We start from the raw sequence: 25,327 nt of genomic DNA, 5'->3' as shown, positions 1-25,327 counted from the left end.
AAATGTAATAATACCAATAATAATAGAGAAAAATAATAAATGTACCCTATATTCTCGAGTATAAGCTGACCCAAATATAAGCCAACCAGGACCCTCACCCGAGTATAAGCCGAGGGGGGCTTTTTCAGTCTTAAAAAAAGGACTGAAAAACTAAGCTTATACTCGAGTATATACAGCATATCTCAATTCCTTCTCATACTAGAATATACTCAAAGCTACATAGATTCTGAGGGGAAAATACTAAGTATTATTAAGATAATTATTAAGTGCTTAATTTGCCATATAAAGTAGCTTCGAGCCATTAATTTCCAGCCGGGGATGAGTCACATTAACGTTTGGAACGGATCTGAAAGGCCTTCCAATTCCCTTTAAAGTGGGGACGTGTGAGCATATCGTTCCAAATGACCGAGCGATGATAAACTCAGAAAGGAAACAATAGGCCTGGAGCTGATGCGGAGGCAGAAATCTGCCAAAAGATTCGTGAATGTTGGTGCCAAAGGGTTCGGATTCCCTGCCAGCCTTGAATCCTATGGATTAAGTAGGATTTTCTAGCCAAGGAATACACAGATCTGGTTTTGCCAATTCCTCATTATGAAATGCAAACGACACCTGGGATCCATTGGATATTTCCAGGCTTGTAGCCAGAAAGGTTTATATATATGGGAATATATGCTAGATAAGTATAGGTAAAGGTTTTCCCCTGACGTTAAGTCCAGTTGTGTACAACTCTGTGGGTTGGTGCTCATCTCCATTTCTAAGCCAAAGAGCCGGCGTTGTCCGCAGACACCTCCAAGGTCATATGGCCAGCATGACTGCATGGAACACAGTTATCTTCCCGCCGGAGTGGTACCTATTGATCTACTCACATTTGCATGTTTTTGAACTGCTAGTTTGGCAGGAGCTGAGGCTAACAGTGGGTGCTCGCTCCGCTCCCCGGATTCGAACCTGTGACCTTTCAGTCTGCAAGTTCAGCAGCTCAGCGCTTTAACCGGGGACTCCATCTATATATATAAAAGGGTAATGAAATTTCGGCCTAGAACAAAACAACAAAACTACACATCCCAGAAACACTAAACTTGGCAGCACAACCCCTCATCCATGCCTCTACGTTCATACAACAAAAAGCTCCAGCTACTCCAGAAAACGGCCAGGCTTTGAGACTGCAAGGCTATTCACTGCTATTCCACCTGGCCAACAAAGGATTCCCATAAGCCACAGCAACACGTGGCCGGGCAAAGCTAGTATATATATATATATATATACACACAGTAGAGTCTCACTTATCCAAGACTCACTTATCCAAGGTTCTGGATTATCCAAGGCATTTTTGTAGTCAATGTTACCATGATATTTTGCGGCTAAATTCGTAAATACAATAATTACAACATAACATTACTGCATATTGAACTACTTTTTCTGTCAAATTTGTTGTTTTGGTGCTTTGTAAAATCATAACCTAATTTGATGTTTAATAGGCTTTTCCTTAATCCCTCCTTATTATCCAAGATGTTCGCTTATCCAAGTGTCTGCCGGCCCGTTTAGCTTGGATGAGTGAGACTCTACTGTGTGTGTGTGTATGTATATATATACATACAGTAGAGTCTCACTTATCCAACATAAACGGGCCGGCAGAATGTTGGATAAGCGAATATGTTGGAAAATAAGGAGAGATTAAGGAAAAGCCTATTAAACATCAAATTAGGTTATGATTTTACAAATTAAACACCAAAACATCATGTTATACAACAAATTTGACAGAAAAGGTAGTTCAATACACAGTAATGCTATGTAGTAATTACTGTATTTACGAATTTAGCACCAAAAGATCACGATGTATTGAAAACATTGACGACAAAAATGCATTGGATAATCCAGAACGTTGGATAAGCGAGTGTTGGATAAGTGAGACTACTGTATATGTATATATATATATATATAGAGAGAGAGAGAGAGAGAGAGAGAGAGGGCATCCCATTAACATATATATATATATATATATATATATATATATATATATATATATATACACACACACACACACACACACACACACACGAATGGAGTTAATGGGATACAAAATATAAAAAGGAGAAACATCTATAGATAGACAAATACCAGACCCTTTTTACGCAAAAATTGTTGGTCATCCGCGAGGAGATGGAAGCTGAGAGCTGTGACATTAATGCCATTAACAAAACCCAAATTTAAAATTTACTATGGACAAGCCACTAGTTTCACCTACCCTTGCTCCCGCTCAAACCTTACCTTAAGGGAATAATTAATTTTAATCTTTTTATTCTGTATTTGCACAACTACCTAGGAGTGGGTGGGTGGGCTGGGATGCTTTGTATCTATACATGGTTTTACTGTATGTATGAGTAAGTGTGTACGTTTTGTATGTTTCACATGTTTTGATATGGTCAAAATTGACTAATCAGTAAAGAGTTGTTGTTGATAGACAAATACCTCAAATATAGGACGCAGCCATGGAGGGGTTTTTAATTCCATCCCTTCCTTATATAATAATAATACTAATACTAATAATAATGAAACTTTATTTATAACCCGCCACCATCTCCCCGTGGGGACTCGGGGCAGCTCACAATGTTACAAAAGTAACAGTGACGATACACCAACAATATACACAATTTCAAACACAAGAAGATAAAAAAAAACAGAAGTTAAAAGAAAGGTTTATACAACAGTAATATCAAACAACCACCAATGCCTTATATCTCTTCCAGATCCTTAGGAGACTAGATTAATTACTAGGTTGAACTATCTGCCCATCCAACTACAGGATTTTCTGCCACTACTACTTTGCACTTTATGGACTACTTTGACTGAGAAACTACCTCTCCCATTTTGATATATTCTACACTTTGGCCCAGATCCTTGTTTTAGTCTCCTCTTTTTAACATTTTATGCTGTATGTTGATTTTTATGATGGTTTTATTGATATTGATGTTTTACTGTTGGAATAATTGTTTTATGGTTTTATTGCTGTATGTTTCGGGCTTGGTCCCCATGTAAGCCGCTCCGAGTCCCCACTGGGGAGATGGGGCGGGGTATAAAAATAAAGTTATTATTGTGTTGTCGAAGGCTTTCATGGCTGGGATCACAGGGTTGTTGTATGTCTTTTGGGCTGTGTGGCCATGTTCCAGAAGCATTATCTCCTGACGTTTCGCCCACATCTATGGCAGGCATCCTCAGAGGTTGTGAGGTATGGATAAACTAAGTAAGGAAAGGAAAGAATATATATCTGTGTAGAGTCCAAGGTGTGGCAAGAGTCCTTTGTCACTGGGAAGCCAGCATTAATGTTTCAGTTAATCACCCTAATTAGCATTGGAAAGGTTTTGTCTCTTGCCTAGGGGCATCCTTTGTTCAGTCAAGCCCTCAGAGAGTTGGTTCCCATCTACTGTTTAGATTTTGGAGTTTTGTAATACTGGTAGCCAGATTTTGTTCATTTTCATGGTTTCTTCCTTTCTGTTGAAGTTGTCCACATGCTTGTGGATTTCAATGGCTTCTCTGTGTCGTCTGACATGATAGTTGTGAGAGTGGTCCAGCATTTTTGTGTTCTCAAATAATATCCTGTGTCCAGGCTGGTTCATCAAATGCTCTGCTATGGCTGATTTCTCTGGTTGATTTAGTCTGCAGTGCCTTTCATGTTCTTTGATTCTTGTTTGGGCAATGCTGTGTTTGGTGGTCCCTTTGTAGACTTGTCCACAGCTGCATGGTATCCGGTAGACTCCTGCAGAAGAGAGAGGATCCCTCTTGTCTTTCGCTGACCGTAGCATTTGTTGGATTTTCTTTGTGGGTCTGTAGATAGTTTGTAGGTTGTGCTTCTTCATCAGTTTGCCTATGCGGTCAATATATTTTTTCCTTTCCTTACTTAGTTTATCCATACCTCACAACCTCTGAGGATGCCTGCCATAGATGTGGGCGAAACATCAGGAGAGAATACTTCTGGAACATGGCCACACAGCCCGAAAGACATACAACAAAGTTATTATTGTTATTATTATTATTATAGATCATATTGGGTGTCTGTTAAATTCTTTGTTCACCTTATCTTTTCCGTACCGTAAGTAAGCGTGCCATCCAACTCTTAAGTTATAGCCCTCTAGGTTAAGTGAAGTATGGTCACTTTCCAGCTTGTCAATGGTGTGTCAACACAAGGCTAAATCCAGTGGATACAATGACCGCACTTTGGTCCTCGTTGAAATGGTTCCATTGGTGGAAACTCTACATTTGTTGCCCTAAAAGTCCCACTCGCACTTGTCACCAAGCAGATAATTGGACGAGAGATATTCTCCCATGTTTTCGTGCTCATCCTTTCCAGTGCTGATGCCTTCTCCTCGGTGTCCTCCTTCTCTTCCTTCGACAGCCAGAGCTTTCTAGCATTCACCTTTTCCCTACCCCTCACCTTCACCCTCCCTCCCACTTCCTTTTCCTCTTCTATTCTGGGACAAGATTAATGGAGCGGCGTCAGTTCTGCCAACATCCTGCCCCCATCTCCGAGGAGGAAGGCTGCTAATACCATTGTGGCATGAATAACAAATATGCCGCACGGAGCTAAGCTGATTAGGAGCTATTATGAATCAACGGCATCTTCCGTCACCTCGGTGCATGGCGTTTGTCGTTCGTCGTTCGTTCTGGAGAAGGACGCAAAGGTCGGTGGGAAGAAGCATCTTCGGAGGCGGAATAGGGTTAACACAAAGGGTTTCACAGGCCACGTTGGACCAGATGTGGCCACTAATCCTCCTAAACCGTCCACAAAACATCCCTCAAGTCAAGGATATGTCACTTGGCATGCCAATCTCGGAATCCAGCACCTTCCCCTTTTAATCAGATGCGTCGTTTGTTATATCTTGTCTTTCAGACAGTCTTCGAGATGATGGTTTGAGACTGTATGTCAACGTCGTTTTATTGGGATTCTGGACTGCATCAAAAAGAGTCCAGTGTCCAGATCAAGGGAAGTAATGATGCTTTGGTCAGATCTCTTTGCCTGACATGTTCATTCTCTGTAACCTTTACCGGCCTGTGATCCCACCAGTTCTTTGTCGCAGGCAGATGGTGTTTGTGGCACAAGTTCCAATGAATCGTCTGAGTAACGGTGTTATGCCTCTGCTTGTAGTCTGTCTGTGTGCTCTTCTTGCAGCAGCTGAGGATGGGATCTATTTCTTCATCTGCTTCCTTGCAGAGTCTACATTTGGGATCTGTCGTTGACTTTTCAATTTTGGCTTTGATGGCATTTGTTCTAATGGCTTGTTCTTGGGCTGCCAGGATCAGGCCCTCCGTCTCCTTTTTCAAAGTCCCATTTGTGGGCCACAGCCATGCTTTTTCTTTGTCAATTTGGCTCTCGATTTTTCCCAGGAACTGTCCACGGAAAGCCTTCTTCTGCCAGTTTTCTCTTCTGCTCTGGATTGTGTTTTTATGGTATCCACTCTTGGTCTTTTGCACTTGAAGCAGTTTTCTCCTCTTGACTTCCCTCAATGCTGGTTCTTGACTGCCTTTCCCATCATCTGCCAGGGCATCTTTCTCTTCTTCTACCATTCACTTGCAGAAGTCCTCTTTCTGCCTCCTGATTTTCTGGGCAGGTAAAGTCTGTCAACATCACTACGCGGGTGTCATGAGTAGTGGATTGTCATCAGTTTTCTTGTTTTTCTGTCCAGATAATCTAGCTCTGCTTGTGTCCAGTTCACAATTCCAGCTGTGTTGAGAGCCTTGATCGTATTTCTGCCATTTAATTTGTTCTTCAAAATCTTTCTGACTCTTTGGATATATTCTTTGCTGACCACATTTTTCACATGCCCATGCTTGATGTTGTCCAACTGTAGTATGCCCAGATATTTATAGGCTTCAGGCTGATTGCAGTTTATGGTTTGTCGATTTGGCATCTCTATGCCCTCGCTGTGAGTCATTTTCCCTTTCTTTAATGCCACTGTGGCACATTTGTCTAGGCTGAACTCCATACTGATGTCAGTGCTGAAGATTCTGACTGTGTTGGTCAGTGATTGGATTTCTGTTTCTGATTTTCCGTAAAGCTTTAGGTCATCCATGTACAGCAAGTGGGAATTTTTTTGTTGAGTTTCTTGCTGTTTGGTAGCCCAGGTTTGTTTTCTGTAGAATTAGTGACAGAGGAGCCCCCAGATGGCATAGTGGACTAAGTGACTTGAAGGTTGGGTTGCTGACCTGAAAGTTGCCAGGTTCGTATCCCACCCGGGGAGGGTGCGGATGAGCTCCCTCTATCAGCTCCAGCTCCATGTGGGGACATGAGAGAAGCCTCCCACAAGGATGGTAAAACATCAAAAAATCCAGACGTCCCCTGGGCAACGTCCTTGCAGACGGCCAATTCTCTCACTCCAGAAGCGACTTGCAGTTTTTCAAGTCGCTCCTGACACGGAAAAAAAAATGCCACGGTGGCACATTTGTCTAGGCCGAACTTCATACTGATGTCAGTGCTGAAGATTCTGACTGTGTTGGTCAGTGATTGGATTTCTGTTTCTGATTTTCCGTAAAGCTTTAGATCATCCATGTACAGCAAATGGGAAATTTTTGGTGAATTTTTTGCTGGTTTGTTTTCTGAAGAATTACTGACAGAGGGACCATTGCAATGATGAACAGCAGTGATGACAGTGTGTCGCCCTGGAAAATTCCTCTCTTGATATTATTATTATTTTATTGTATGATACAGCAAAAAGGATAGATATGCTGGATTTCGTATCTCAAAATCACAAGTCGAACACTTCCCAAGTGTCTAGGACTGTGTGATGTATTTTTGGATGATGCGTGCAGATCCCAGTCGGGTGGCCTTTTGCAGTTGGAAGATTGTAATTTTGTCAATGTCTATTGTTTCCAAATGCTGGCTGAGATCTTTTCGCACAGCACCCAATGTGCCCATCACCACCGGGACCACCTGCACTGGTTTCTGCCAGAGTCTTTGCAGTTCAATCTTGAGGTCCTGAGAGCGTCAGAGTTTTTCCTGTTGTTTTTCGTCAATGCGACTGTCACCTGGGATGGCGACATCAATGATCCAAACCTTTTTCTTTTCCACAACTGTGATGTCTGGTGTGTTGTGTTCCAGAACTTTGTCAGTCTGGATTCGGAAGTCTCATAGTATCTTTGCGTGCTCCTTCTCCAATACTTTTGCAGGTTTGCGATCCCACCAGTTCTTTGCTGCTGGGAGGTGGGACTTGAGGCATAAGTTCCAATGAATCATTTGGGCCACATAGTTGTGCCTCTGTTTGTAGTCTGTCTGTGCGATTTTCTTACAGCAGCTGAGGATATGATCAATGGTTTCGTCAGTTTCCTTGCACAGTCTGCATTTTGGGTCATCAGCTGATTTTTCGATCTTGGCCTGAATTGCCTTTGTCCTGATGTCTTGCTCCTGGGCTGCAAGGATCAGGCCTTCTGTCTCCTTCTTCAGGGTCCCATTCCTGAGCCAGAGCCAGGTCTTCTCCTTATCAGCTTTTCCTTCAATTTTGTCAAGGAACTTTCCATGCAATGTTTTCTTGTGCCAGCTGTCAGCTCTAGTTTGTAGTGTGGTTTTCTTGTACTGTTTTTTTTTTGTCTGCTGTGCTTTGAGGATTTTACTCCTTATCAGCTTTTCCTTCAATTTTGTCAAGGAACTTTCCATGCAATGTTTTCTTGTGCCAGCTGTCAGCTCTAGTTTGTAGTGCGGTTTTCTTGTACTGGTTTTGTGTCTGCTGTGCTTTGAGGATTTTTCTCCTTATCAGCTTTTCCTTCAATTTTGTCAAGGAACTTTCCATGCAATGTTTTCTTGTGCCAGCTGTCAGCTCTAGTTTGTAGTGCGGTTTTCTTGTACTGTTTTTTTTTTGTCTGCTGTGCTTTGAGGATTTTTCTCCTTATCAGCTTTTCCTTCAATTCTGTCAAGGAACTTTCCATGCAATGTTTTCTTGTGCCAGCTGTCAGCTCTAGTTTGTAGTTCGGTTTTCTTGTACTGGTTTTGTGTGTGCTGTGCTTTGAGGAGTTTTTCTCCTTATCAGCTTTTTCTTCAATTTTGTCAAGGAATTATTATTATCATTATTATTATTAAGAAAGCCTTCAACAACACACTGAAGTAAGGAACATTTGCCCTTGCTCCCCCTTCCCCTCCCTGTTGTCCCCCCCTCCCCAATTGGCTCTGAGTGACAGCCGAGCGACTCCTTTCTTCCCGCCTCCCTCCATTAGTATGCAAAGGGCCCTGCTGCCTTCCAGGAGAGAGAGAGATGCTGCAGCAGCAGTCTCAGCATCAGCATCAACAACAGGCAGGAGCCGGGGTAGCCGTGGCTTGCAGGGCTGTCGCGCTGGCCCGGCCTTCCGCTTCTCTCCTCCTCTTCCTCCCCTGATGCTGTTTTGGCGAATCCGGTCCAGCCAGGCAGGAGAGCCCTGAAGACGGCACCAAGGAGACAGAGAGAGCAAGAGAGGAGCCTGGGGCCACGTCTCCGCCGCCGTCTCCCCGACACCCTCATCCGCACCCGGCACTCCTGGGTGCCTCTCCTGTCATTCCCTCCCCTCCTCCCCCCTTTCCCCTCCTCCTCTCCTTCCACCCATCCATCCTTCTCTCCCTCCCTCCCTCCTTGAGCATCTTCTCCAGCGGTGCTCAACTGGTTGGCGATGATGCTGCTGCTGCCATCCTCGGAGAGGCTGAGCGCTTGAGAGCCACCCAAGAAAAAGCCGAGGCGAGAGGGAGGAATACAAAGCACAGCAAGCAGGCTCAACCAACGCTCCACCACCTCCTCCTCTAAATATATCTCAAGCCCAAGCATCCAACAAAGCCACCAGCTGAGCGAGCCAGAGAGTTGGCTGGACCAGAGAGAGAGAGAAAGAGCGAGAGCGGCCGCCGTCTGTCTCTCCTTCTGCCTCCTCCTCTCTTCTAGCATGGTGGATGTATGGACAGTCTCGCCGAGCAGAGGTTGACAGCCCCCGGCCTCCCCGCTCCACATCTGGAACACTACAGCGTCCTGCACTGCACCATGACCTTGGATGTCCAGACGGTGGTGGTCTTCGCCGTCATCGTGGTCTTGCTCCTGGTCAACGTCATCCTCATGTTCTTCTTGGGCACCCGTTGAATGGACCGGGCAAGGCTTGGGTTCCAGAACCTCCTGCTTGCTTCTCCGCTGATGCTTCTGACTCCGTCGATGGTCCACCGGTAGGAGGAGAAGGCAACAGTCCACGGCCTTGGAGAGCCAACAACTGACATCCATTCCCCTCCATATATATTTATATTTTGTCCCTACATTAACCCAAAACCAACTCGAGAAAGAAAGAGAGAAATTACATTACATTCTTAAAGGGGAGAGCAGCCAAAGACAACCAACATGGCCTCGTCGTGATCTGTATGACGTTGGTATATTATCTCTCCATAAAATCTTTTGTCATGTCTTGTCTTTTAAGTATGCCTGTAAGTGTATTTGCTTATCGATTGATTGATCTTTTCTCTTTTTTTTGTGACATTCTTTGAGTTGACGGATTGATCCTTTTCTTGTGCCGAGGAGTAAATACCGTCTCCGTATCTGTTTTGATACAGAACCGGCTCCGTATATCGGTCCCGGTATCAAATCGCTGCCTTGCTTTCCTGTCATGTGCAAAAAGGATCAATGGGGAGGGAGAGATTTCAGAGCAAAGCAACGGGTTTGTGGTTTAATATGGTGGATGGCTTTAAAAAGAAGCAGGAAGCCAAATCCGTTAGGTATGTCTTGGCTTTCTGTCAAAAGTGGTGTCACCAAATGCTAGGAAACGGAAAGGAAATATGTTGTCGAAGGCTTTCATGGCCAGGATCACAGGGTTGTTATATGTCTTTCGGACTGTGTGGCCATGTTCCAGAAGCATTCTCTCCTGACGTTTCGCCCACATCTATGGCAGGCATCCTCAGAGGTTGTGAGGTATGGACAACAACCCTGTTCTTTCTTTTTCCCACCCTGGACATTATTCCACAGAGATCTAAACCTCATTTGCCTAGTCTCCAACAGACTTCACAACCTCTGAGGAGGCCTGCCATAGATGTGGGCGAAACGTCAGGAAGGGATGCTTCTGGAACATGGACAGACAGCCCGGAAAAAAATACAACAACCCTGTTCTTTCTTTTTCCCACCCTGGACATTATTCCAAAGAGATATAAACCTCATTTGCAAATCTCCAACAGACTTCACAACCTCTGAGGAGGCCTGCCATAGATGTGGGCGAAACATCAGGAAGGGATGCTTCTGGAACATGGGCAGACAGCCCGGAAAAAAATACAACAACCCTGTTCTTTCTTTTTCCCACCCTGGACATTATTCCAAAGAGATATAAACCTCATTTGCAAATCTCCAACAGACTTCACAACCTCTGAGGAGGCCTGCCATAGATGTGGGCGAAACATCAGGAAGGGATGCTTCTGGAACATGGGCAGACAGCCCGGAAAAAAATACAACAACCCTGTTCTTTCTTTTTCCCACCCTGGACATTATTCCAAAGAGATATAAACCTCATTTGCAAATCTCCAACAGACTTCACAACCTCTGAGGAGGCCTGCCATAGAGGTGGGCGAAACGTCAGGAAGGAATGCTTCTGGAACATGGAAAAAATACAACAACCCCGGAAAGGAAATGGTCCACAAAGCTTTAGCCTGTTTGAAATAGTCAGCCATCAGGCAAGAGAGTGATTGAAGGCTGTTCAATTCATCCTGTTGCCTTGGGAATGTGACCGGAATCACAAACCTCATTTCAAACCATCCACGTCTTTGCAGTTGCCGGGTCCAAAGAGGAAAGGCAAGCAGCTGGACTCAAGATGCAAAAAGAGTGTTTTTCCCTCTTTACAAATTGGCAAAGGGAAGAAAAGAAGGCTTGTTTGGTTCTTCTTGGCAACGTGTTTTGCCTTCCCTTTTGGTCAGAGCCTCGTGGCCCATCAAAGCCAGCAGAAGGGAGAAAGGAATAATAATAATAATAATAATAATAATAATAATAATAATAATAATTCAGCCGCTATCAGGACCTCAAGATTGAACTTCAAAGACTCTGGCAGAAACCAGTGCAGGTGGTCCCGGTGGTGATGGGCACACTGGGTGCCGTGCCAAAAGATCTCAGCCGGCATTTGGAAACAATAGACATTGACAAAATTACGATCTGCCAACTGCAAAAGGCCACCCTGCTGGGATCTGCACGCATCATCCGAAAATACATCACACAGTCCTAGACACTTGGGAAGTGTTCGACTTGTGATTTTGTGATATGAAATCCAGCATGTCTATCTTGTTTGCTGTGTCATAATAATAATAATAATAATAATAATAATAATAATAATAATAATAATAATAATACATCACACAGTCCTAGACACTTGGGAAGTGTTCGACTTGTGGTTTTGTGATACAAAATCCAGCATGTCTATCTTGTTTGCTGTGTCATAATAATAATAATAATAATAATAATAATAATAATAATAATAATACATCACACAGTCCTAGACACTTGGGAAGTGTTCGACTTGTGGTTTTGTGATACGAAATCCAGCATGTCTATCTTGTTTGCTGTGTCATAATAATAATAATAATAATAATAATAATAATAATACATCACACAGTCCTAGACACTTGGGAAGTGTTCGACTTGTGGTTTTGTGATACGAAATCCAGCATATCTATCTTGTTTGCTGTGTCATAATAATAATAATAATAATAATAATAATAATAATAATAATAATACATCACACAGTCCTAGACACTTGGGAAGTGTTCGACTTGTGGTTTTGTGAAACGAAATCCAGCATGTCTATCTTGTTTGCTGTGCCAAACAACATCGTTGTGTTGATAATAATAATAATAACTTTATTTTTATACCCCGCCCCATCTCCCCGAAGGGACTCGGGGCGGCTCACATGGGGCCATGCCCAGACATAACAATATAAAAGCGAACAATGCAATAAAACAGAACAATCAACAATAAAAACAACAATATCGATAAAAACAGCCATAAAAAGTCAGCATACAAGCAAGATAGGTATTAAAAACATGAATTGAATCTCTTTCAATGCATCCCGTTTCCTGGGAAATGGGTCCAGGCTCTCCAAACGTATCTTTCTTCTGCACCAAGATGCCCAAATATGTTGCTTGGAGTGATTTCCTTGAAGGAATGAATCACAGGTTGCAATACTGTGGCCATGGCTTGCTGCGAGTTTTCTCCGCTGTCTGTCAATGTTCCAGAAGCATCCCTTCCTGACGTTTCGCCCACCTCTATGGCAGGCCTCCTCAGAGGTTGTGAAGTCTGTTGGAGATTTGCAAAGGAGGCTTAGATCTCTGTGGAATAATGTCCAGGGTGGGAAAAAGAAAGAACAGGGTTGTTGTATATTTTCCGGGCTGTCTGTCCATGTTCCAGAAGCATCCCTTCCTGACGTTTCGCCCACATCTATGGCAGGCCTCCTCAGAGGTTGTGAAGTCTGTTGGAGATTTGCAAATGAGGTTTAGATCTCTGTGGAATAATGTCCAGGGTGGGAAAAAGAAAGAACAGGGTTGTTGTATGTTTTCCGGGCTGTCTGTCCATGTTCCAGAAGCATCCCTTCCTGACGTTTCGCCCACATCTACGGCAGGCATCCTCAGAGGTTGTGAGGTATATTGGAAAAACTAAGCAAGGAAGATTTATATATACAGTAGAGTCTCACTTATCCAAGCCTCACTTATCCAAGCCTCTGGATAATCCAAGCCATTTTTGTAGTCAATGTTTTCAATATATCATGATATTTTGGTGCTAAAGTCGTAAATACAGTAATTGCAACATAACATTACTGCGTATTGAACTACTTTTTCTGTCAAATTTGTTGTATAACATGATGTTTTGGTGCTTAATTTGTAAAATCATAACCTAATTTGATGTTGAATAGGCTTTTCCTTAATCCCGCCTTATTATTCAAGATATTTACTTATCCAAGTTTCTGCTGGCCCGTTTAGCTTGGATAAGTGAGACTCTACTGTATCTGTGGAAAGTCCAGGGTGATAGAAGAAATCTTTGTCAGTTGGAGGCCAGTCTGAATGTTGTAGTTGATCATCTTAATTAGCATTGAATAGTTTCATCTCCTGGTTTCCTGCCTGGGGGCATCCTTTGTTCAGAGTCGTTAGCTGCCCTTGGTTCCCATGTGTGGTTTTCAGAGTGTTGCTTCTTATTTACTGTTCTGATTTTTGAGTTTTTTTTAATACTGGTAGCCAGATTTTGTTCATTTTCATGGTTTTTTTCCTTTCTGTTGAAGTTGTCCACATGCTTGTGGATTTCAATGGCTTCTCTGTGTCGTCTGACATGTTCCAGAAGCATTCCTTCCTGACGTTTCGCCCTCATCTATGGCAGGCATCCTCAGAGGTTGTGAGTCTGTTGGAGACTAGGCAAATGAGGTTTATATCTCTGTGGAATATTGTCCAGGGTGGGAAAAAGAAAGAACTCTTGTCTGTTGGAGGCAAGTGTGAATGTCATGGGTCTTGCTATCGAAGTGACCGAGAATCGAAGCACAGTTTGATCTGGAGACGTTGCTGAGGGTCCAGAAAGCAGAGAAAGTAGAGAACAATGTTTGTGTTTGCATGTTTTTAAGCTGCCTGTTGACTTATGAACATCTTGTGGATTTCATAGGATTTTTGTACAATGGTTTGTCCAGTTCAGAGGACCCCAAACTATATTATTATTATTATTATTATTATTATTATTATTATTATTATTATTATTAACATTGAGGCTGGGTGGCCATCTGTCAGGGGTGCTTTGCTTGTGCTTTTGGTGCACAAAGGCAGAAAAGGATTGGACTCAATAGCCCAAGGGCTCTCTCTTCCAACCCTCTTTATTATTATTATTATTATTATTATTATTATTATTATTAACATTGAGGCTGGGTGGCCATCTGTCAGGGGTGCTTTGCTTGTGCTTTCGGTGCACAAAAGCAGAAAAGGATTGGACTCAATAGCCCAAGGGCTCTCTCTTCCAACCCTCTTTATTATTATTATTATTATTATTATTATTATTATTATTATTATTATTAACATTGAGGCTGGGTGGCCATCTGTCAGGGGTGCTTTGCTTGTGCTTTTGGTGCACAAAGGCAGAAAAGGATTGGACTCAATAGCCCAAGGGCTCTCTCTTCCAACCCTCTTTATTATTATTATTATTATTATTATTATTATTATTATTATTATTATTATTATTATTATGTCACACCAAACAAGATAGATATGCTGGATTTCGTATCACAAAATCACAAGTCGGACACTTCCCAAGTGTCTAGGACTGTGTGATGTATTTTTGGATGATGTGTGCAGATCCCAGTAGGGTGGCCTTTTGCAGTTGGCAGATCGTAATTTTTATTATTATTATTATTATTATTATTATTATTATTATTATTATTATTATTAACATTGAGGCTGGGTAGTCATCTGTCAGGGGTGCTTTGCTTGTGCTTTTGGTGCACAAAGGCAGAAGGGGATTGGACTAAATGTCCCAAGGGGTCTCTTCCAACCCTCTTTTTTTTAATTATTATTATGATTATTATGTCACAATAAACAAGATAGATATGCTGTCAAAATCACAAGTCGAACACTTCCCAAGTGTCTAGGACTGTGTAATGTATTTTTGGATGATGCGCGCAGATCCCAGTAGGGTGGCCTTTTGCAGTTGGCAGATCGTAATTTTTATTATTATTATTTTATTATGACACCGCAAACAAGATAGATACGCTGGATTTTGTTTCACAAAACCACAAGTCGAACATTTCCCAAGTGTATCGGACTGTGAGATGTATTTTCGGATGATGCGCGCAGATCCCAGCAGGGTGGCCTTTTGCAGCTGGCAGATTGTAATGTTGTCAATGTCTATTGTTTCCAAATGCCGTCTGAGATCTTTATTTGCTGCTGGGAGGTGGTACTTGAGGCATAAGTTCCAGTGAAGCATTTGGGCCACATAGTTGTGCCTCTGTTTGTAGTCTGTCTGTGCGATTTTCTTACAGCAGCTGAGGATATGATCAATGGTTTTGTTGGTTTCCTTACGCAGTCTGCATTTTGGGTCATCAGCTGATTTTTCGCTCTTGGCCTTAATTGCATTTGTTCTGATGTCTTGCTCCTGGGCTGCAAGGATCAGGCCTTCTGTCTCCTGATAATAATAATAATAATAATAATAATAATAATAATAATAATAATAATAATAATAATAATAAAAAAAATTAACATTGAGGCTGGGTGGCCATCTGTCAGGGGTGCTTTGCTTGTGCTTTTGGTGCACAAAGGCAGAAGAGGATTGGACTCAATAGCCCAAAGGGTCTCTTCCAACTCTCTTTGTTGTTGTTGTTGTTGTTGTTGTTGTTATTATTATTATTGCTCGGTGGCCAACTATAGTCCGGCCCTCCAACGGTCCGAAGGATCGTGAACTGGCATCGTGTTTAAAAAGTTTGGGGACCCCTGGTCCAGTTCCTTCCTTTGAAATGTTGCCCACGGCACTGTTATCCACTCCTCTGGTCGGTGGATTGTGGGAGAAGCAGTCCAAAAATAAAGACCTTTTTCTCCATTCTCTGAAAGTCCCAATCATGCTACTTTTGCTACAAGGTCAGATCTTGTCTATCGATGTGGCTTCAAGTTGTTTATTTGGATTTTCCTTAGCAAGAAATCCTCAGAGGTGGTTTGGCCAATTCCTTCCTTCTCCGGCCCTTGGTTCTCGTTGGTGGTCTCCCATCCAAGTCCTAACCACGTCTGATGCCAAAATCAGATGAGATCAGGTGCCTTGAGGTGGCTTCAGCCCAGAGAGAGCCAAGATTGGCCAGCTTGCCTCTTTAAATGGCGAGATGCAAGGTTGCCAAATTGCTTTGTTGAATGACAACTTCTTCCTAAAACCATCGTCCCTGGAAAGGGGAGGATTTCATGCTTTTGAAACAGGATCCGCATGCAACCAGTTAATTCTTTTATCGGTATGCACACGCAACCATGTATGCATCTGTACATACAGACAGTTACACAATATATTTCTATATGCATCAATGTTTGCTTTCATCCTAAGGCTGTCTACCTCTTGTCACTAATAAGAGCAACTAAAACTGATTCTATTTATTGTCAAAGTCTTATCTACTGTACTAGCTGTGCCCGGCCACGCGTTGCTGTGGCAAAGTGGTGGTGGTATTGGTTAAAAATTGTGTAATTTTATTTGACGTTATTTGCATTTTTAAATTAATTTTATTGTAAGTTATACTTTTATTATTTTCTTGTATTATTTTTAGTTATTTTCTGTTATTATAGTATTTTATTGTATTAATTTTTTTAGTGTTTTTTATTATTTTTTATTGGGTTGCTAGGAGACCAAGTTGGAGGAGCTTAGCCTTCTAACTGGCAGCAATTGGATATAAGCAATTATTCCTCTCTCTCTAATTAGGACTTTATTTTTCTTTTCTTTTTGTTGTATCAACCTAGAGGCGTGGATGATGGGTTGTGTTGTCAAATTTCGAGGTTGGGGGGCCTGTAGTTTTGTTGTTTTGTGGGTCGCCGTGATGCCATCACTCTTTTATATATATAGATATACTCGAGTATAAGCCTAGTTTTCCACCTCTGCGTTGTCGAAGGCTTTCATGGCTGGAATCACTGGGTTGCTGTGAGTTGTCTGGCCAATGTTCCAGAAGCATTCTCTCCTGACGTTTCACCCACATCTATGGCAGGCATCCTCAGAGGTTGTGAGGTCTGTTGGTAAACTAAGCAAGTGGGGTTTATATACTGTATATACTCGAGTATAAGCCTATTTTGTCAGCCCTTTTTTTAAGACTGAAAAAGCTCCCTCGGCTTATACTCGGGTGAGGGTCCTCGTTGGCTTATATTTGGGTCAGCTTATACTCGCAAATATATGGTACATTTATTATTTTTCTCTATTATTATTGGTATTATTACATTTATTATTTTACTCTATTTATTATTATTATTATTGTTATCACATTTATGATTTTACTCTTGTTGTTATTGCTACTATTATATTTATTTTAACCTATTTATTATTATTATTATTATTATTATTGTTGTTGTTGTTATTAATACATTTATTATTTTGTTCTGATAATATTCGGGTGAGGGTCCTGGTTGGCTTATATTTGGGTCAGCTTATACTTGAGAATATATGGTACATTTATTATTTTTCTCTATTATTATTGGTATTATTACATTTATTATTTTTCTCTATCATTGTCGCTACTATTACATTTATTTTACTCTATTTTTATTATTATTATTAATACATTTATCATTTCACTCTGATCTTATCATTATTATTATTGCATTTATTAGTTTACTCTATTTTTTATTACTTGTATTATTTTCCTGTATTTATTGTCCATAGACACCTCCAAGTTCATGTAGCTGGCATGACTGCATGCAGAGCCGTTACCTTCCCGCCGGAGCGGTACCTATTGATCTACTCACACTGGCATGTTTACAAACTGCTAGGTTGGCAGAAGCTGGGGCTAACAGCGGGAGCTCACCCCGCTCCCCGGATTCGAACCTGCGACCTTTTGGTCCGCAAGTTCAGCAGCTCAGTGCTTTTAACTTGCTACGCTATACTGTACCATACCTTAAATTCTGTATTGGAATTAATATTGAAATATATTTATTTATTTATTACATTTATATCCTGCTCTTCTCACCCCGAAGGGGACTCAGAGCAGCTTACAAATCTAATGTACAGTAGAGTCTCACTTATCCAACATAAACGGGTCAGCAGAATGTTGGATAAGCGAATATGTTGGATAATAAGGAGGCATTAAGGAAAAGCCTATTAAACATTAAATTAGGTTATGATTTTACAAATTAAGCACCCAAATATCATGTTATACAACAAATTTGACAGCAAAGGTAGTTCAATATGCAGTAATGCTATGTAGTAATTACTGTATTTACGAATTTCGCACCAAAATATCACGATGTATTGAACACATTGACTACAAAAATTCGTTGGATAATCCAGAACGTTGGATAAGCGAGTGTTGGATAAGTGAGACTCTACTGTACATACAATATATTATTAGCATAGCACAATATAAGCATTAAATTACTATATTGTACTATATCATTATATGGTACCTATATACACACACACACACACACACACACATATATATATATATATATATATATATATATATATATATATATATATAAATTTACAATAATGTATAATATTATAATATATTGTATATGCATATAATATTAATAATATTATTTTGTAATACAATATAATACTAATAATACAATATAATAATATAAATTATATATTACATGTAATATTAATAATAATATTATAATATATTGATATACAATAGAGTCTCACTTATCCAACGCTTAGCCAACGTTCTGGATTATCCAAGGCATTTTTGTAGTCAATATTTTCAATACATCGTGATATTTTGGTGCTATATTCGTAAATACAGTAATTACTACATAGCATTACTGCATATTGAACTACTTTTTCCATCAAATTTGTTGTATAACATGATGTTTTGGTGCTTAATTTGTAAAATCATAACCTATTTTGATGTTTAATAGGCTTTTCCTTAATCCCTTCTTATTATCCAAGATATTCGCTTATCCAAGGTTCTCCCGGCCCATTTATGTTGGATAAGTGAGACTCTACTGTAATATTGAAATATAGGAATTACAGTAGAGTCTCACTTATCCAAGACTTGCTTATCCAAGGTTCTCCCGGCCCGTTTATATTGGATAAGTGAGACTCTACTGTAATATTGAAATATAGGAATTACAGTAGAGTCTCACTTATCCAAGACTTGCTTATCCAAGGTTCTCCCGGCCCGTTTATATTGGATAAGTGAGACTCTACTGTAATATTGAAATATAGGAATTACAGTAGAGTCTCACTTATCCAAGACTTGCTTATCCAAGATTCTTCTGGCCCGTTTATATTGGATAAGTGAGACTCTACTGTAATATTGAAATACAGGAATTACAGTAGAGTCTCACTTATCCAAGACTTGCTTATCCAAGATTCTTCTGGCCCGTTTATATTGGATAAGTGAGACTCTACTGTAATATTGAAATACAGGAATTACAGTAGAGTCTCACTTATCCAAGACTTGCTTATCCAAGATTCTTCTGGCCCGTTTATATTGGATAAGTGAGACTCTACTGTAATATTGAAATACAGGAATTACAGTAGAGTCTCACTTATCCAAGACTTGCTTATCCAAGATTCTTCTGGCCCGTTTATATTGGATAAGTGAGACTCTACTGTAATATTGAAATATAGGAATTACAGTAGAGTCTCACTTATCCAAGACTTGGCTTGGATAAGTGAGACTCTACTTTATAAGCAAATTAATGCAACACTGTTTTACTGTATTAGAAAAAACAGGTTTTAGAATTTTCAGGATTTATTGCTTCCCTTTCTTTGCCGGTTGCTTGAGAGTTCTGGTTGTTTGAGTTCTGGTTAACTGAGAGTCTGCTGTATTTGCCACCGGGGAGAAGGGAGACTCAACCGCTAATGTCATTGTTTGTTTAAAAGCCGTTGGATGAATTTTATGGAGCTTTTTTTTCCCCCCGTGTCAGGAGCGACTTGAGAAACTGCAAGTCGCTTCTGGAGTGAGAGCATTGGCCGTCTGCAAGGACGGAGATGGTGGAAGTCCAACGATGTGGACGTTCGTCTTCTCCTTCTTTTGATCCGGAAGAAATGATATAAGAGTGATATAACGGGGAGGATGAGTCATGGGAGCCGGGCGCAGAGCGATGGGGTTTGGAGCCTCTCCGATGGTGCTGCTGAGGTTTGGCTGAAACGTGTTCGTCCCAAAATAACGGCAAACCGGGCTTTGCTTGGCAACGGGCAAATGCCACGCGGCCACCTGGATGAATCACATTCCGCAACAGGGAGATTTTGGCAGATTGCTTTGGGCGTTTAGGACGTTTAGCACGGCATCCCCCTCTCCTCCCTTAACGCATTGTTAAGAGCTTCCTCGTCTTATATATTTGCCATCCGTTCAAGCAGATTTGAGGTGCCTTTAGGCAAATGGTAGCGTGCATATTAGCCTGGTCTGTCCGAGAAAGCAGATGCCGATTCGACGTGCAGCCTGGATGCTTGCAATTCAGAGTCAATGGTGTATATCTTTGCTGGGATGCTTTCCTTGCTTTGAGATGCCAGAATCATCCATAGATAGATATCTATCATATAGACCAATGTGTCAAAATTCACCAAAAAACCTAGCATGACTTGGGCGGTGTGTCACTTTGAGAAAAATATATGTGCCCATCACCACCGGGACCACCTGCACTGGTTTCTGCCAGAGTCTTTGAAGTTCAGTCTTGAGGTCCTGATAGCGGCTGAGTTTTTCCTGTTGTTTTTCGTCAATGCGACTGTCCCCTGGGATGGCGACATCAAAGATCCAAACCTTTTTCTTTTCCACAACTGTGATGTCTGGTGTGTTGTGTTCCAGAACTTTGTCAGTCTGGATTCGGAAGTCCCACAGTATCTTTGCGTGCTCATTCTCCAAGACTTTTGCAGGTTTGTGATCCCACCAGTTCTTTGCTGCTGGGAGGTGGTACTTGAGGCATAAGTTCCAATGAATCATTTGGGCCACATAGTTGTGCCTCTGTTTGTAGTCTGTCTGTGCAATATTCTTACAGCAGCTGAGGATATGATCAATGGTTTCGTCCGTTTTCTTGTACAGTCTGCATTTTGGGTCATCAGCTGATTTTTTTTGATCTTGGCCTTAATTGCATTTGTTCCAATGAATCATTTGGGCCACATAGTTGTGCCTCTGTTTGTAGTCTGTCTGTGCGATTTTCTTACAGCAGCTGAGGATATGATCAATGGTTTTGTCCGTTTCCTTGCACAGTCTGCATTTTGGGTCATCAGCTGATTTTTTTGATCTTAGCCTTAATTGCATTTGTTCCAATGAATCATTTGGGCCACATAGTTGTGCCTCTGTTTGTAGTCTGTCTGTGCGATTTTCTTACAGCAGCTGAGGATATGATCAATGGTTTCGTCGGTTTCCTTGTACAGTCTGCATTTTGGGTCATCAGCTGATTTTTCGATCTTGGCGTGAATTGCCTTTGTTCTGATGGCTTGCTCCTGGGCTGCAAGGATCAGGCCTTCTGTCTCCTTCTTCAGGGTCCCATTCGTGAGCCAGAGCCAGGTCTTCTCCTTATCAGCTTTTCCTTCAATTTTGTCAAGGAACTTTCCATACAATGTTTTGTTGTGTCAGCTGTCAGCTCTAGTTTGTAGTGCGGTTTTCTTGTACTGTTTTTTTTTTTTTTTTGTCTGCTGTGCTTTGAGGAGTTTCTGATTTTTGACTTCAATCAAAGCAGGTTCTACAAAGGTAGAAGGGGCTTGGACTAAATGGCTCAAGGGGTCTCTTCCAACTCTCTTTTTTATTTTTTATTATGATTATGGTTAACATTGAGGCTGTATTTGTTCCCATTTGTTTTGTTTTTTTACTTCAAAATGAGAGATGTGCAGTGTGCATAGGAATTTGTTTATAGATTTTTTAAAAACTATAGTCCGGGTTTAAAAAGTTTGGGGACTCCTGGTGTAGATGCACCGAAGACTAAGCGAGATCCTTGCAATGGGTACCATCTGCATTGTAAGGACAGAGAGTCCATCCGTGGCTCAGCCGTTGGTTGCCTAAGCAGCGTTTCCAAATTATTGGCTCCGGCATCCAAGAATATAAGACTCTCTGCCGTATCATAGCAACCCTGCATCGCTGTGCCTGGTGGCCGGTTTCCTCTTGCTCCGCGCTCCATCTCCTTAAAGCTGCAGGTATCTTTTCGAGATAAGAGGAGCTTGCAAACACACATAGGCCAAATCCCATTCTCAATGTGCTTTCAGGAAAAGCAGTTCTTCTCGTACTAAGACTTAGTTTCTCCAAGTTAACCATGAGCACTGGGATCGCATATTTATATTACGTTTTGAGGATGGGTTTGGAGAGGATTGGGGTTTGTTTGGTTCCATTTTTTGGAGGGATCGGTGAATATCTGTTCTGAAGTGATGGATATAGTGATACAATCTGATTTGGTGAGTTGGCCTGATACTACTGGCTGCTTCCAAATAAAGTAGACCCACGCTGAATCTATGGGGTTTGCCCAAATGGCAAGTTACCATTTGGCAATGGATCCAATGTAGACGGGCTTGGCCATGGAATAGGGGCCACCACCACCACCTTCCTCATCAACGTCTCCTCTTCCTCTTCCACCTCCATCATCATCTCCTCTCATACTATTATTACATTGTATTATTAATTTTTATAATAATAATAATAATAATAATAATAATAATAATAATAATAATAATTTTATTATGACACAGCAAACAAGATAGATATGCTGGATTTCGTATCACAAAATCACAAGTCGAACACTTCCCAAGTGTCTAGGACTGTGTGATGTATTTTCGGATGATGCGCGCAGATCCCAGTCGGGTGGCCTTTTGCAGCTGGCAGATCGTAATTTTGTCAATGTCTATTGTTTCCAAATGCCGGCTGAGATCTTTTGGCACGGCACCCAATGTGCCCATCACCACGGGGACCACCTGCACTGGTTTCTGCCAGAGTCTTTGCAGTTCAATCTTGAGGTCCTGATAGCGGCTGAGTTTTTCCTGTTGTTTTTCGTCAATGTGACTGTCACCTGGGATGGCGACATCAATGATCCAAACCTTTTTCTTTTCCACAACTGTGATGTCTGGTGTGTTGTGTTCCAGAACTTTGTCAGTCTGGATTCGGAAGTCCCACAGTATCTTTGCGTGCTCATTTTCCAAGACTTTTGCAGGTTTGTGATCCCACCAGTTCTTTGCTGCTGGGAGGTGGTACTTGAGGCATAAGTTCCAATGAATCATTTGGGCCACATAGTTGTGCCTCTGTTTGTAGTCTGTCTGTGCGATTTTCTTACAGCAGCTGAGGATATGATCAATGGTTTCATCGGTTTTCTTGCACAATCTGCATTTTGGGTCATCAGCTGATTTTCGATCTTGGCCTTGTTTGCCTTTGTCCTGATGTCTTGCTCCTGGGCTGCAAGGATCAGGCCTTCTGTCTCCTTCTTCAGGGTCCCATTCGTGAGCCAGAGCCAGGTCTTCTCTTTATCAGCTTTTCCTTCAATTTTGTCAAGGAACTTTCCATGCAGTGTTTTGTTGTGCCAGATGTCAGCTCTAGTTTGTAGTGCGGTTTTCTTGTACTGGTTTTTTGTCTGCTGTGCTTTGAGGAGTTTCTGATTTTTGACTTCAATCAAAGCAGGTTCTTCACTTTGCTTGACATATTCTGCCAGGGCATGTTCTTCTTCTTTGACTGCTTGTTTTACTTGTAAGAGTCCATTATTATTATTATTATTATTATTATTATTATTATTATTATTATTATTATTATCATTACTATTATTATTATCATTATCATTATTATTGTTGTGTGGTAGAGGATTTGAAAAGAATGGCCTCTTTCCGGCCATGGGGTGGGTGCCATTTCGAGATGCCAGCCAGGGGTCCGGTATGAGTCGAATCTGATAAGGCCAAGCTTGGGTTTTGTGTCTCTTCCAGAAAGCTTTCCCATTGCGGGGAAACATGCACTTGCTCTGAGCCGCAGTGATTTATTTGGTGCTGGCTAAAAATAGACGCTCTTAGGAGGAAAGCTACTGAGGGAAGAAGGAGAGGGTTTGCCCTTTTTATCGGATGCACTTTGGATGAGACCGGAGATCGGTTTTCTCTTTAAGAGAGGCGGAATGGAGAGGTTGCTTATCTCCTTTTATTCCTGAGAACTGGATTGTTATTCTTCCCATTCTTTTGCCCATTTTTGCTTTGAGATCCCAATGGCCCTTCTTTTCCACCCCTTCCCGCTTCCATTTCAAGAATATTATTGTCTTTATCCATGAACGTAGACACAGTCCGGCATCCGGTTCCTCTTTCGCCGGATTTTTGTGATTCTGCCGAGAACTTCTGCACAAAAAGGAGAGCATGCAAATCTATATGGATTTGTCCAGAAACAATGCTCACTCATTTCATTGGGGTTTAATTTGTTATCGGTACAGAATTAAAGCCTGTGATACTAGGGTTAAAATGCAAATGTACCGAGATTTGAGGAACCAATTTGGGAAATTTGTCGTTAGAACGAGATTGGTAGTTGTGATCTTTGTGTAGTTCTTATAAATATATACCAGTACATAGATCAGACTTATGACATACCTTATATACTCAAGTATAAGCCGACCCAAATATAAGCCGAGGCACCTAATTTTACCACAAAAACACTGGGAAAACATTGACTCAGTATAAGCCGAGGTTGGTAAGTTTCAGAAATAAAAATAGATACCAATAAAATTACATTACTGTATATACTCGAGTATAAGCCGACCCAAATATAAGCCGAGGCACCTAATTTTACCACAAAAACACTGGGAAAACATTGACTCAGTATAAGCCGAGGGTGGTAAGTTTCAGAAATAAAAATAGATACCAATAAAATTACATTACTGTATATACTCGAGTATAAGCCGACCCAAATATAAGCCAAGGCACCTAATTTTACCACAAAAACACTGGGAAAACATTGACTCAGTATAAGCCGAGGGTGGTAAGTTTCAGAAATAAAAATAGATACCAATAAAATTACATTACTGTATATACTCGAGTATAAGCCGACCCGAATATAAGCCGAGGCACCTAATTTTACCACAAAAACACTGGGAAAACATTGACTCCAGTATAAGCCGAGGGTGGTAAATTTCAGAAATAAAAATAGATACCAATAAAATTACATTAATTGAGGCATCAGTAGGTCCAATGTTTTTGAATATTTACATAAAGCTCAAATTTAAGATAAGACTGTCCAACTCTGATCAAATCATTATTCTCATCTTCTTCAATGTAAATGTGCTTATGTATCCTTTTAATAATAATAGAGTAAAATAATACATGTAATAATAATAATAATAATAATAATAATAATAATAATAATGATAATAAATACAGGAAAATAATGCAAGTAATAATAAATAGAGTAAGATAATAAATGGAATAATAATAATAATAAAATCAGAGTGAAATAATAAATGTATTATTAATAATAATAATAAAAATAGAGTAAAATAAATGTAATAGTAGCAACAATAATAGAGAAAAATAATAAATGTAATAATACCAATAATAATAGAGAAAAATAATAAATGTAATAATACCAATAATAATAGAGAAAAATAATAAATGTACCATATATTCTCAAGTATAAGCTGGCCCAAATATAAGCCAACCAGGACCCTCACCCGAGTATAAGCCGAGGGGGGCTTTTTCGGTCTTAAAAAACGGCTGAAAAACTAGGCTTATACTCGAGTATATACAGTACTTATAATGTTTCTTATTTGAACAATACTTGCTTT

The 25,327-nt window shown here is 40.8% G+C and overlaps 2 protein-coding genes across 3 annotated transcripts in view; both read left to right on the top strand.

Moving 5' to 3' along the window:
* arhgef9 (Cdc42 guanine nucleotide exchange factor 9) overlaps positions 1-25,327 on the top strand; it is a 154,191-nt gene that overhangs the window by 24,820 nt on the left and 104,044 nt on the right. The window contains exon 1 of one of the 2 annotated variants that reach the window (XM_062964106.1): positions 9,213-9,352. The exons of the other annotated variant lie outside the window; for it this stretch is intronic. Coding sequence (XP_062820176.1) covers positions 9,344-9,352 — 9 coding nt within the window. The 5' untranslated portion in view covers positions 9,213-9,343. Of the gene's footprint in view, positions 1-9,212; positions 9,353-25,327 lie in introns of those variants that run through there. 2 annotated transcript variants of the gene reach the window in all.
* Positions 8,263-9,074, top strand: LOC134294125 (uncharacterized). The gene has a single exon (XM_062964107.1). It carries the CDS (start codon positions 8,895-8,897, stop codon positions 9,072-9,074), a length of 180 nt encoding a protein of 59 aa, XP_062820177.1. The 5' UTR covers positions 8,263-8,894.

The sequence above is a fragment of the Anolis carolinensis genome, unplaced genomic scaffold (genome assembly GCF_035594765.1).
Source record: "Anolis carolinensis isolate JA03-04 unplaced genomic scaffold, rAnoCar3.1.pri scaffold_12, whole genome shotgun sequence".
Lineage (NCBI taxonomy): Eukaryota > Metazoa > Chordata > Lepidosauria > Squamata > Dactyloidae > Anolis > Anolis carolinensis.
Note: the sequence above shows the minus strand (reverse complement) of the source record. Positions and strands in the feature narration are given on the sequence as shown.